The sequence below is a fragment of the Pan troglodytes genome, chromosome X (assembly GCF_028858775.2).
Source record: "Pan troglodytes isolate AG18354 chromosome X, NHGRI_mPanTro3-v2.0_pri, whole genome shotgun sequence".
Taxonomy (NCBI): domain Eukaryota; kingdom Metazoa; phylum Chordata; class Mammalia; order Primates; family Hominidae; genus Pan; species Pan troglodytes.
This window is the reverse complement of record NC_072421.2, coordinates 99,400,744-99,415,057: the sequence shown is the minus strand read 5'-3', so window position 1 is coordinate 99,415,057 and position 14,314 is coordinate 99,400,744. Positions and strand designations below refer to the sequence as shown.

Genomic DNA, 14,314 nt, shown 5'->3' with positions numbered 1-14,314 from the left:
TTTGCTTCTTTCTATCTCTCTTTTCCTTCTGGAATTTCCATAATGCATGTCTTGCCTGCTTGATCATGTCCCAAGTGTTCTCTTTACTTTTCTTCATTGCTTTTTCTTTTTCCTTCTCTAACTTGGTTTTTCAAATGACCTATATTTACGTTTGCTGATTATTTCTTCTGCCAGATCAGTTGTGCTGTTAAACCCCTTTAATAAATATTAGTTTCATTATTGTATTTTTTAGCTCTAAAATTTCTTTTTTAATAGTTTCTATTTTTCATTGATATTCTCATTTTGTTAATCCATTCTTTCATTCATGTTACTTATCTGTATATCTATGTTCTCTTTTAATTCACTGAATATCTTTATGGCAGTTATTTTAAATTCTTTGTCAGGCAGCTCATAGATCTGTGTTTCTTTAGGTTGGTTTCTAGAGTTTAATTTCATCTTTTGATTGGGCCATGTTCCTCTGTATGCCTTCCTATTTTTTGTTAGAATTTGAGTATTTGAAAAACAAGCCACCTCACGCAGTCTTTGTATACTAGCATCGTGCAAGAGAAGACTATCAATAATCAGTCCAGGCCGGGCGTGGTGGCTCACGCCTGTAATCTCAGCACTTTGGGAAGCCGAGGCAGGCGGATCACAAAGTCAGGAGATCAAGACCATCTTGGCTAACATGGTGAAACCCCATCTCTACTAAAAATACAAAAACTTAGCCGGGCGCAGTGGTGGACGCCTGTAGTCCCAGCTACTCAGGAGGCTGAGGCAGGAGAATGGCGTGAACCCGGGAGGCAGAGCTTGCAGTGAGCAGAGATAGCACCACTGCAGTCCGGCCTGGGTGAAAGACTGAGACTCCATCTCAAAAAAAATAAAAAATAAAAAACCAGTCCAGCTGGAGATTCTAGGATCTCTCAAGCATTTTCTAATCTATTGTTCCCCCTGACATCTGCCTGTGGAATGGAAAGTCTAACACGCTTCTTACTTCTGTTTTCAGCAGTGTCCAAAATATTGCATGGGTCCCATCAGCTCTTGAGTCAGGCAAGACAGAAACTAGCCCCTTGGGAAGCTTTCAGATGAACCAGAACGTTGGACATATAGCCCACTATTTTTTCCATTATGAGGAAGGAGCCTGGGTACAGAAGTTTCTCATGGTCATTCCGTGCTATGCCACATAGGAGAAACATTAATGGATGCCCTAAATACCACAAATTTTCCTACCCCGTTTGCAGTATTCCTCTGGGTTTTACAATAGCCTAAGTGCTATAGCTTCCCAACTTGTCTCTAGAATTGTCAGAGGTATTCTGATCCATGTATTGTTAACTCAAGATGTATATGGAAGGACAACTTGTAGCTTTCTAGCTTGAGATCATGCTGATGTCAGTCTGGAATATTCAATTTTATATCCTGGACTTTTTTCCACATTGTGTCATGTAGTATGAGGAATACTCTAGCTTTATTTTCCAAGTCTACCACTTAAACCAGAACAATTTCTTGAATAATGAAGTTGGAAATTAGAAACTTAAATCCCCCCCACCACCATTGAAGCTTTCCATATACATATTTCAGTCTCTGAGCTTCTTATTTTGATTTCCTTAATCAGTATGTCAGATTATTTTCCAACATGGTTTTCTTGTTTTAATATTGCCACTTAATAAAACACATTAGTAGCCAACACAGCAATTTGTCCCTATACACTCATCTGTATTCCTCCTCATTTCCAGGAGGATTAATAACAACAAATGCAACTAAGACATATTTCTTCCTCAATAAATGCCAGATGTTGTACTAAGTTCTTGACATAGCAATAGAAAACTTATTTATAGTGCTTGTTAGGTCACAGGCATTTCTTCAGGTGCTTTTTATGTATTTCCATGTGTTAACTCATTTAATTTTTACACTAACCCAGGAGGTAGAAACTGTTACTATCTTTGAGTTAGAGGGAAAACAAACAAGAACTTGAGTCACAATGAGGTCAATTACTTGCCTTGGATCACAGAATTTAGCACCAGGATTGAAATCCTGGTGGATCTGACCTCAAATCCTAGGCCCATAACCAATAATGTGCGACTCTGTGTCAAGGCTGAAATGAGCGGTGCGACAGGGCCCACTCAAAGTCTGCTGGGCAACGATGGGTGTTGTGTCTGAAACCAATGACCCCTGACTCCAGCCTTCTGTGCAAGAGACTTATCAATGCACACTGTTGCCCGGTACCATCTCTCCTTTTTGAGACTGTGTGGGAACTGTTTCTCTGGTGTTCAACTGGAAGTGAAGTAACAGGGACAGATAAGACATACATGGAAAGGAAGGAAGGAAGGTTTCCAGAGGGGGATGTATCACCAGGATGAATTCATTTCCCTGGAGGCTTTTTCAATGTGTGTTTTGTTGTCTTCTCTGTACTCACCCTCTTCTTTCTGACCCACACATCCATTCCTTGGCCTTTTTAGTCTGTATGTCAGGTACTCATGCCCTTTCCTTGCCATGCCTACTTGATTCCAAGGACAATCATTTCTACTTCTCCCCTAACAATATTAGCCACTCTCTGGTCCCGTCATCCTTCTGTCCCAAACAACCTGTAAAGCACAGCCATATAATCTTATGTATATATTTAGGCAGAGAGTGATTTATGTAATAAATTCAAAAAGTGAAATATCCAGATCATTGTAAGAATGACTTCTGAATCGTTAGGCATATTGCAGAAAATTAGACTCACACATGGTTAGTGCAAGTGTATATTGGTGTAAATATCACTGAAAATCCTTAGGAAAATATCACTTTATGCTTAAAAGTATTCATGTGCTTTTCCTGGGAAAGTGTAGAGCAGGGACTCAAAATCTTAGCCCCACTTCAAAGCCCAAGCTGTGTTCCACTGGGTTTTTTGGCCTCCCCCACTGGGGGTGCTCTGTAACCCTGGTCAACTCATGGATATTGTTCCATTACATTATTGTACAGACAACTGTACTACTTTCTTATTTTAAAACAATCAACTCAAATATTAAAACACCAAGAGGTAAAGAAAAAAAAACACTAAAAAGCATATTCTGAACAAGAAACAAAATTTGGCCATATACAATACATAACACAGGAAACGAAATGTGCAGTGGGATCCAGTGTTGTGTGGCAATGTGTTTACCAACATGATTTGGAGTACATGTATCAGTAACCTAATTCTAAAAGTATGTAATACAAAACACTAATCTTGCTTGCATGGGCAACGCAGACACACAGACACACACTCTTTCCTTTCTCTGAGACAGGGATGGTACTTCCTGTCTGTCACAAGGCTGAGTGAACACAGCATGCCTGTAGGTCCAAAACATTCTTCCTACGGACACCAGATGTCCAGAAAGCTCTATCTACTGGATTCAGGGAATGCCTCTCCTCATTTTTGTCACCATTATTTGCAAAAGTCCCCTTCTCTGAGATCCTCAAAGCTGCAGTTCTAGCCTTAGTCTACAGGGAGGTACTTAGTCTACAGGGAGGTACTTATTTCTAATGATACATCAATGAAAAAAATATTAATTTTGCAGAAGAAAAATGTAATTCATTTTAGTTTTGCAAACAGGTTATGAAATAGTTCTGCAGCATGAATAGGTCTGGAATAAATAAATAGAGGTTGGTAGAAATGGTTCAGATGGATGTATTCTCAAAAGTGCTTTTGTCGATGATCCCAAAACGACATCACGTGCATTCTTTTCACAAATATTAATTAGGCCCTTATTCTATGCCAGACCACTACCAGCCTAAAGTGACTCCTAATCTGAAAACCAGTGGCCCAAACAGATTTCACCCATCTGGTCCAAGACAGAGATCTCCACTTTATCCAAGAAAACTGGTTCCCACCCCAACAGGAGTGACTAGCATAAAACATCATCCCTGGCCTGCTCGGAAAAATCTGTCCATGAGACCGGAAAGCTTTCCATTTAAGGGAGAACCAGTGCAGTCTCTGGAGGAGCACTCAGGGTGTAGAGGCAGACCAATATACGTGAGGACATAATTCCTGTTCTGCCACTTACTTGACTGGGAAATGTACATGACATCTGTGAGCCTAATATTCACGATCTGAAAAGGGACTGTGGATAGAATTCTCATGGGATTTCTGTGAGGAGGTCAAGAGAAACCTAGTGAGTCTGCCCAACACTGAGCAGATGTTGGTTGCCACTGGGCAAGGGTTGGTTTTCTTCTTATCCCATTCTTTCCCTGCCGTAGCAGGGATGCTGATGCCATGCACTCAGTGGCATGGCAGTGATGTAGGCAGAATTCCAAAATGACACAGGAAGTTCCAGTAGGAACGCACATGATGTCATAAACGATACTCACTACTATGTCTGTGTGGGAGGACCAACCAACATATGGTGGGGCCTGATGGGAAACCCAGGTGGTCTGGGTGAGAAGCACAAGCTGCTTTATGTTGAGAACACCTGTAATTCTGGCAGCACAACTGCAAGACAGGGATTGTGCAGAGATGCCAGAGTTCAGTAAGTAGATGTGCACCTGTGTGTGTCTTATCTTCAGCATCTCTCTCTGTCGGGTCCCTCTGTGGCTTTTTATTACATGTGCTCTCTTCAAACACAAGGCCTTGCCTGAGGCTGTAGCTGTAGCTGTTGGCTAGCTAACTTTTACACCTTCTTCCCCTCAGTGACATTATTTCTGAAGTAATGCTGGTTCTCAAAAATAACATTGACTCTTCCTGTGCTCCATATATTGACCATGTGCCCTTAACCCTCACTTTAATCTTTGATTTTTGTCCCTTTCATTTATGGACTTTCATGAAAATGAGTTGGTTCCTGGACATCCTCCAAATGTCACCAATAGGGACCTTTGTTGTTGTTGTTGAGTATTGTTATGGACTCATAGCTTTTTAACATACCAGTTAAAGGATTTTGAGTAGAGGAATGACAAGATTTGACTTATGCTTTAAAAAATCACTCTTCCTGCTGTGTTGAAAATAGATGGTAAGGGAGCCAAGGGCAAAAGCAGAAGGACAAGTTGGAAAGCAACATAATCCAGGAGATAGATGTTGGTGACCTGGCCAGGGTAGGTAGCAATGGAGGGGGTGAGAAGTTGCCAGACTCTGGATATATTTTAAAGGTAGAGACAAGAGAAGATACATCCATTCTGATCGGTTGGATGTAGAGTGTGAGATAAAGAGAGCATTCCAGGCCCACTTCCATGTTGTGGGGACCAAGCATCAGGAATGTCTAGGTCACATGCTCTGCCCATATTTAATTTCACTTCTAACGGCACACAGGGAAAGTCCCAACACTCGAGAGTAGCAGGACTGTCCTGACAGTGGGTCACACACAGTGAAAGCAACGACCCCCCCCCAACAGAAGTTAATCAGAGGCCTGGCCATAATCAGTACATTGCAGAGAGGTCAGCAGTGACTGAAATTTTATTCATAAGGTTGCCCTGAGACAACGTGTACATTTTGAAATTGGTTGAGGTCTGTTTGATGGCCCAGGAGATGGTCTACCTTCGTGAATGCTGCAAGACAGTAGGGGGGGAGTGGAAAAAGCATGCCCTGCTTTCGTTGTTGGTTACGGTGTTTTATACATGTCATTTAGATCCTGTTACTGTAGTGGTTTTTAATATCCTTGCCGATTTTCTTTCTTTCTAGTAATTCTGTCACTTGCTTAGGAAGAGTTGTCTCTTGGGCTGAAAGCATTTCGGGCTGGGCAAAAAGAAAGCTTGCTCTGGATATTTCAAACTGAGTATTGTTGAGGGCAAGGCTGGAGACAGGAGGGCAGCTTGGGAAGCTGTTACATCAGTCCCACCTGTCATTAAAGCTTGTACTACACCGGCAAAGAAGTACAGCTTGCTGATTGTTCACAGAATGCATTTGGGGACTGGAGGTGCGATTTCGGAGGTGCGAGAGAGGTTGTCTCCCAAGTGTTGGTGCTGTTGTTTGATTAGAGAAGCCTGAGAGAAGGCAAGATTAGGACCCTTTCCAGGTGTGTAGCTGGTGTCTAGTCTAACCCATGGACACACGCACCTCTGTTCTTTATAATTCCTGCTCCATTTTTTAAGAGGTTCAACACAGTTGCTTCCTCTTCCAGGATTTCTCCCCTGATTGTGCCACCTGTGAGATAAGGCTCTTGTATCTGGACAGGCAGAGGAGTTTGTTTTCTGGGGCTTGTGTGATCGGTCCCTTGGGGCAGGTTGGCACTTTGCTTGTCCTACCACGGAGTTAGCCCACAACATGAGACATGGTAAGTGGACCATTGATGTGTCTTCAAACTTGTGTTTTGTTCCCAATTGCAGAATGCCGTATATGTAGTAGCACTTTTCAAAGAAGGAAGAAAGGTGGGAGTCATTTCCAGGGTAATTTTGACAAGAGGAACTGTCATTATGAACATGGTGGGTATGAACTTCTGCCTTCACGCTGCCGGGAGAATGATGGAAGCATGGAGATGAGGGATGTCCACAAGGACCGCCAACTAAGACAGTAAGTGACCAGGCAGCCTGGTTTGCACGTAGCAGCCTCCGGGACTGTGCAACCCTTTCATTCTCTGTGGTCTTCCTTTTCTTCTCTCATTAGAGAACTGAAGAATGCTGGAAGTGCAATAATGGCTGAGCAATCCCAATTGTAGCCGTCGTGTCAGTGAGGGGAGTGTGTATAGAAGACTTTCTTAGCTTTAATGAATATCCGCCTTCTCTCCCTTTCCCCACAGCACTCCTTATAGAATCCAATGCAACAGGAAGCTAGTGAAATGACATAGTGAAGATCAAATCCATATTACCATTTGGAGAAATAGAAAACCTCCAGAGAGAAAAATGAGGCGGAACACACAAGATGAAAACATGAGGAAATGGTTCAAGGTCACAGTGAGTATCTCGTTGAGGTCTGCATTAGGTAGAATATTCTGGGCCAGGCACGGTGGCGCACACCTGTAATCCCAACACTTTGGGAGGCCGAGGCAGGCAGATCACTTGAGGTTAGAAATTTGAGACGAGCCTGAGCAACATGGTGAAACCCCACGTCTACTAAAAATACACTAACTAGCCGGGCGTGGTGGCAGTCACCTGTAAATCCAGCTACTCGGAAGGCTGAGGCAGGAGAATTGCTTGAACCTGGGAGGCGGAGGTTGCTGTGAGCTGGGATCATGCCACTGCACTCCAGCTTGGGCAACAGAGCAAGACTCTGTCTCCAAAAAGAAAGAAAGAGAGAGAGAAAGAAGGAAGGAAGGAAGGAGGGAGGGAGGGAGGGAGGGAGGGAAGGAAGGAAGAAAGGGAGGGAGGAAGGAAGGAAGGAAGGAAAGAGAGAGAGAAGGAAGGAAGGAGAAGAAGAAAGAAATGAAAGAAAGACAGAAAGAGAGAGAGAGAATATTCTGGAACCTGATAGAAAGAAGACCACATAAAACACCCTAAGTTGATTATTTGAAAGAGAGCTTCAGAATGGAGAGAAAGGTAGCTTAGGGAATCCATATTTGGCACAAAAATAAGAAATCATGTCAGTGGTCCCTTCTTTAGAAGTCCAAGCTAAGTAGAAAGCTGGAAAAATAAACAGCTGGTTGTTTCTGTTCTCCAAACTTAGTTCCATGTTGTCTCTCCCTTCTCTGCTATTTCTTCTTTTTATGCTTAGATTCCTTATGGGATAAAGTATGACAAGGCATGGCTAATGAATTCAATCCAGAGCAATTGCAGTGTCCCCTTCACTCCGGTTGATGTAAGAGAGGATGGTGAAGCCAGATGAGTGGACACGGGGGACGGAGAGAGACCTGGCTCAGCAGGGGCCATTGGCCTCTGACGCTGTTGCTCTTGCCTTCACTCCCTGTAGTTCCACTACATCCGAAATCGGGCATGCTTCTTTGTCCAGGTTGCTAGTGCTGCCTCCGCATTGAAGGATGTCAGTTATAAGATTTATGATGATGAGAACCAAAAGGTGTGTGCCGAGGGCATTCCCTGTACTTAGTCTTTGGGCAGGAGGACAGGCCAGGGGACTGGTCATCGTCTTTGGGATTAGAGGTCCTGGTACTTACCACCCTGCCTTCCTGCAGATATGTATATTTGTCAATCATTTTACTGCGCCCTACTCTGTGAAGAATAAGTTGAAGCCAGGCCAAATGGAGATGCTAAAGGTAATACAGACTCAAGGATCATTGTATGTCCACTTCCTGGACCCACCTCTTCTTCCCCTGGCCCCCTCTTTCCCTGTCACCACCACCACCACCACCATCACCAGAGCCCCAGGGCCTCTGTCTTCATCTCTATCTCTGCAGCTGACCATGAACAAACGGTACAATGTCTCCCAGCAAGCTCTTGATCTCCAGAATCTCCGCTTTGACCCAGGTAAGGCTGACAGCAGCAATTCTAAGACAAGCGGGGGCAGAGAGGTCTGCCTGGGAGGGAGACTTAGGAATGGCAATTTACAGAGGGGTTGGAGCTGGCTCTGGTCCAGCCAGGGCCCTCCCAGCCTTCCGATTCCCTTCTCTTGGCTTCTTCAAGACTTGATGGGCCGTGACATTGATATAATCCTGAATCGAAGAAACTGCATGGCTGCCACCCTGAAGATCATTGAAAGAAATTTCCCTGAGGTGAAGCCTTAGGCTCAGTGCTGGTATTTAGTTAGAGGGGTGGAAGGGATAAGGTGGAGGGCAGATTTGTCTCTGAGGCCCAAGATAGTAGCCGCCACTCTAACTCTTCTTGACCCAAAGCTGTTGTCTTTGAACTTGTGCAACAACAAACTGTACCAGCTGGATGGCCTTTCTGACATTACAGAGAAGGCTCCCAAAGTCAAGACCCTGAATCTCTCCAAAAATAAGGTGAGAAGGGGGAGCCAGATCAACTTTGGGTGGAGGGCAGGACACATCAGGATAATGGCAACAGCCAGGCAGTGGCACCTGTGGATGACTATGAGGGCCGGGGGAATTCAGGGCCCAGGGTCTTGGGTGTCTCTCTTTCCCTGGCCCTCCTTCTCCAGTTTCCTCCCCATCTTTCTTAGCTGGAGTCGGCGTGGGAGTTGGGCAAGGTGAAAGGGCTGAAGCTCGAAGAGCTATGGCTAGAAGGGAACCCGTTGTGCAGCACCTTCTTGGACCAGTCCGCCTATGTAAGGTCAGTGGCAACCCCTGGCACCCTTCCTGGGCACCTTTGCTCCCTGGGTGACTGAGCTGTGTCTGAAGGTGCCCTTCTGCAGGAAGAAGCAGCCTTGGTCCTCTGGGAGGACCACAGACCTCCCTTCCTACTCTCTCTCTCTCTCTCCTCTCTCTCTGTCACTCACTCATCTGTGCTTAGAGGTCTCCTTTCCTTCCTCTGACATGGTCCCCTTTTCACCTGCTCTGGGGTGTGTTTCCCGCCTGTCTCCACCAAGCTTCCTCCAGTGTGCCCTCTGTGAGTGTGCTCCAGGAAGTGGGGCTCCCCCACCTCCCCAGGACCAGCAGTATTCAGATGCTGGTGCCCTGGACCGAGAAGAGTCCTTTAGTCCGGGGCTTCATGCTGAGACAGGCCTTCCTGCCTCCATGCTGAGATGGGGCTTCCCTCCCCTGTCCCGAGAGGGGTTCTCCTTCTCTTGCTCCAAAAAGGTCCCCCCACCTGTCCTGGGCTGGCATGGGGGCTTCCCTGCCCCATACTGAGGGCTGGGGCCCTGGGTGGCTGCTGTCATGCCATCTCTTCCTCTGGCCCAATGCCAGGAGCTGGGCCCTCCTTGGGGAGAAACCTGGGTTTCCTGCGTCAAGGGGCCAGAAGCGGGCCACGTTCCTGAGGCAGGAGTGGAAGGCAGAGGGCAGAGGAGGTTGAGAAGACAGAAGGACAGGCCTCTCAGGGCACTGCCCCACCTTCCCTCCTTCTCCACCTCACGTCGTCCTTCCTGGGCCCTCAGAGGAGCCCTGGGTAGCCCAAGATGGGTAGCATTCCTCGGTCAAGGCGTCAGCACAGAGGGGCACAGGAGTCAGGGACCATCAGAAGAGAATGCAGTGGTCTGGAGAGGGGGTCCCCAGACTCTGAACCCCATGCTGAGCTGGGGCCTGACTCTTCACTCCTCCCGGGAGAAGGTCTCCTGTCCCCGTGGCTGCTCTGTTTCCCATGCCCAGCTCAGACTGAGCTCACACAGGTGAGGAAGGCTCCAGCTGCATCCAGTGGGCCCCAGCCCAACAGGCACATGTTTTCCTTTCCTGCCTCGGTCCCCAGGGCCAGCCAGGGAGCAGTGAGGGAAAGGGCTGCAGCAGGGGAGCCCTTTTCTCCTCTTCTCCTCCCTGAACTCCACCTCCACAGTAGAGAGTCTTTCCCTTCCCTTTGCATTGCATCCTGTTTCTCCCTTGTCTCTCCTCTCCTATGTCTCACCCACCCATCCCTCCCCTACCTTCACCCCGTTTCTGTTGTCGTCCCCTCTGCCTTCCGCTTCCTGCCTCCTGAGTCCGGCCTCACTCACCTCCGTGTCCCAGCATCCTGGGCCATCCCTAAGGGCTGACCTGGTCTTGGCCAGGGCCTGGTCAGGCAGGTTGATGGACAGCCAGTGAGGTGGCAGAGCCCTGGGCTCCCACCCCATTTCCTGCTCCCTGCAGAGCCTTCCATGGTGACTTGGGCAAAGGGGAAGGAGGGAGAGGAAGAAAGCCCTGGAGCCTGGGCTCCCAATGCTGCTTCTTGTGGCACTGGAGAAAAGGGAGTCAGGACAGTCTAGATGGAAGCTAACCAGGAGGAAGGAGAGGGAGGAGTGTGAGAGGGAGTGGGAGAGAGACTGTGCAACCCTGAACTGTCAGTCACTTCATTCAATTTTTGGTTTTGGACAGTGCCATCCGGGATTGTTTCCCCAAGTTGTTACGCCTGGTAAGTATGTATAATACCGTCATCATTGTCTCCTCTTACTCAAGAAAAGGACCTCCACGCCTGCCCTCAATTCCTTTGGGTCTTGCCTAGATTACATGCTTGTATCAGACCCTCATCCATTTTACAGGCATGGATTCCTGAAAAAGACAAGAATATTCTCCCTGGAAAATGTGTCCCCCTGCCGCCACCCCCCCCCCCCACACACACACATTTGCATGTGATAGTAGAGATGTCCAGCACCCCATGAGAAAGCCACCCACTGGAATTTCCAGGGCCATTTCCTACCTAGCCTCTGATGCTTGTCTCCCTGGGCATGTTCATCTTATCTATCATCCAGCTCCACCTCCTTGGTCTCCACTGCTGACTTCCTCTTTCCTTCTCCAGGACGGCCGAGAGTTATCTGCACCAGTGATTGTTGACATTGACAGCTCTGAGACAATGAAACCCTGCAAGGTGAGGAAGAAGGACCAAGCAAGATTTGGGTTGCTGTAAGGGAGGCTTTGTCCACCGCATAGATCCAAATTGTCTTTTGATTTCAGGAAAACTTTACTGGATCTGAGACCCTAAAGCATTTAGTCCTGCAATTCCTGCAGCAGTGAGTATCCCTGGGACCATGAGGAAGGGGAGGGCTGAGACAGGCTGGGCCACCCGTGCAGCCTGGGAGTTTTCAAGTCTCATCTGGGGCCCAGGCCACAGAGATAGCCTATCCTCACTGCTTCCCCACAGGTATTACTCGATCTATGACTCTGGAGATCGACAGGGTCTCCTCAGTGCTTACCACGATGAGGCCTGCTTCTCCTTGGCTATTCCCTTCGACCCCAAGGACTCAGCCCCGTGAGTATCACGGCTCAGACCCTGCGCTGGGGCTGTGTGTCTCCCCAGCAGACACAGGCCAACTCCTGGAAATGCCCACACTGGCCGGACCACCCACTCCTGCTCCTCTTTTTCTCCTAGGAGCAACTTGTGCAAGTACTTCAAGGATAGCAGGAATATAAAAATTCTCAAAGACCCCTGTAAGTGTGTGACGGAGAAGATTGGGCAGGGTCAAGGAGTGTGACAGGAACAATCACAGGGGCCAAGGACCAGGGTATGGCAGCTCCCCCCACCCCGCACCTTCCTTGCTTCTCTTCTTCTCTATAGACCTGCAGAGGAAGCTGCTAAAGCACACAAAATGTCCACGAAATGTGGACTCCCTCAGTGCATTGCCTGAAACTCAGCATGACTTCAGCTCCATCCTGGTGGACATGTGGTGCCAGACCGTGAACACCTGCTTCCTCCCTCGGGCAGGCCCAGAGAGCCAGAGGTGGGTAGGAGGTTAAGGGGGATCCTGAGCACCTGAGCGCTTCCTTTTCAGGAAAGGATGCTGTGCTTTTCTGTCAACGGAGTGTTCAAGGAAGGTGAGTGACTGCAGAGTCCCCTCCCCAGATCCCCCACTGCTCCCTCCCACTGGCTGGGCTCCTTCCCAGAATTCTCCCAGCTTCTCTGATTTCATTCCATCCCTTCCTCTTCTTCCCTCTGTGTTTTCCCACCCCCACTTTGCCCACAAACCACCCTGATCTGACCTAGGTCCATGCCTGTCTGCCCTGCACAGCTCAGGTGTACGTTAAGGACACAGACTGTGGAGTTTGACAGCTCTCATCCCAGGTCCTTACTCTGTGAACTTGTGCTGGTTACTTAACCTTTCTGTTTCCTCATTTGCAAAATGGGGCTAATAATAACCCATTTCTTGGGCTACTGTGAAATAGGAATCAAGTGAATCTGTGGTTTTCACAGGGCCCCATGTATGATAGGGGCCCTATCACTGGGAGCTGATTGTTCCTGTTGTTGCCTTCCCCATTCCTGCCACATCTGCCTGACTCCAAATGAACAATTGTCCTGGTCTGTCCCCCCTTCTGTGTGAGTGTCAAGCAAGATTCTGACTGGGGATCACTGTGTGAGCATGTAAAGCCTGTGTAACTCTCAGGTGGTGGTGTTTGTTGTCTCTGAAGTGGAAGGATGGTCTCAGGGTTCTGATCTTGCCTTCATGTGGACCTTCATCACTACCTCTGGCCGCAATTCCAGGTTAGTGCTATGTTGTGGGTGGGAGCACGCATCCCAGCTTGGGGTCAGTGTTGTGGGAATGTGTTGGGTGCAGTCCTCAGGGTGTTCTCAATATTGTGGAAGGCCAACAGGTAGATCCAAGGAACAGTCCAGCCTAATATTTAAGAGTGTGGGCCCTGGAGTTGGAATACAGTTTTTATTCCTCACCCCAACACTCACAAACTATGTGACCTTGATCAACTTATTCGACCTCTCTGAGATTCAGTGCCTTTCTCTGAAAATTAGAATAAGAGTATCCACTTCCTTGCGCTGTTGTACAGGGTAAACGTGCTGGGGTTCTAAAAATCTAGTGAAGCTGGTAGACAATCTCTCCAAAGGCAGACTCTGTAGGAGGGTTAGAAGGTACCAGCCAAAATATCTGGGAGGCAGGCACAGTAGGGATATGGAAGCAATTTGGTTGTTGAGCGGCAGTAGTGGTTAAGAAGGATCCTGTTGTTGAGAGTGTGGAATTGTCTACCTGTCCAGTTTGAGGGTGCATTGTTCTTTCCTCCAGTCTGTGCATCGTGAATGATAAGCTGTTTCTGAGGGATGCCAGCCCCCAAGAGACTCAGAGTGCCTTCTCCATCCCAGTGTCCACACTCTCCTCCAGCTCTGAGCCCTCCCTCTCCTAGGAGCACAGGAAATGGTGCAGGCTTTCTCTGCCCAGTCTGGGATGAAACTAGAGTGGTCTCAGAAGTGAGTACTAGGAGTACATGGGGATGGGGGAAGTTGGGACATCAGAAGAGTGAGTAATGGAAACTCACATGCAATTTGGAAAAATAACTATCTGTTATTGTGGGAAGTCAGGGACCCCGAATGGAGGGACCAGCTGGAGCCACGGCAGAGGAACATAAATTGTGAAGATTTCATGGACATTTATCAGTTCCCAAATAATACTTTTATAATTTCTTATGCCTGTCTTTACTTTAATCTCTTAATCCTGTTATCTTCGTAAGCTGAGGATGTATGTCACTTCAGGACCACTGTGATAATTGTGTTAACTGTACAAATTGATTGTAAAACATGTGTATTTGAACAATATGAAATCAGTGCACCTTGAAAAAGAACAGAATAACAGCGATTTTTAGGGAACAAGGGAAGACAACCACAAGGTCTGACTGCCTGCGGGGTCAGGCAGAATAGAGCCATATTTTTCTTCTTGCAGAGAGCCTATAAATGGATGTGCAAGTAGGGAAGATATTAATACCCTGAGGAAGGAATGCATTCCTAGGGGGAGGTCTATAAATGGCTGCTCTGGGAATGTCTGTCTTATGCAGTTGAGATAAGGACTGAAATACGCCCTGGTCTCCTGCAGTACCTTCAGGCTCACTAGGGTGGGGAAAAACTCTGCCCTGGTAAATTTGTGGTCAGACCAGTTCTCTGCTCTCAAACTCTGTTTTCTGTTGTTTAAGATGTTTATCAAGACAATATGTGCACTGCTGAGCATAGACCCTTATCAGTAGTTCTGCTTTTTCCCTTTGTCTTTTTC

General features: G+C 47.2%; 1 protein-coding gene across 1 annotated transcript; it reads left to right on the top strand.

The window, feature by feature from the left end:
• Positions 1 to 6,098: 6,098 nt before the first annotated feature.
• NXF5 (nuclear RNA export factor 5) lies at positions 6,099 to 12,759 on the top strand. Its single transcript, XM_054676424.2, is given in 16 exon segments — positions 6,099 to 6,433; positions 6,660 to 6,813; positions 7,571 to 7,654; positions 7,766 to 7,870; positions 7,986 to 8,066; positions 8,208 to 8,277; positions 8,434 to 8,522; positions 8,643 to 8,750; positions 8,930 to 9,039; positions 10,710 to 10,746; positions 11,131 to 11,199; positions 11,286 to 11,341; positions 11,473 to 11,580; positions 11,701 to 11,759; positions 11,887 to 12,049; positions 12,735 to 12,759. Coding segments are annotated over 16 exon segments (1,557 nt in total). The 5' UTR covers positions 6,099 to 6,194.
• The last annotated feature ends 1,555 nt before the right edge of the window (positions 12,760 to 14,314 follow it).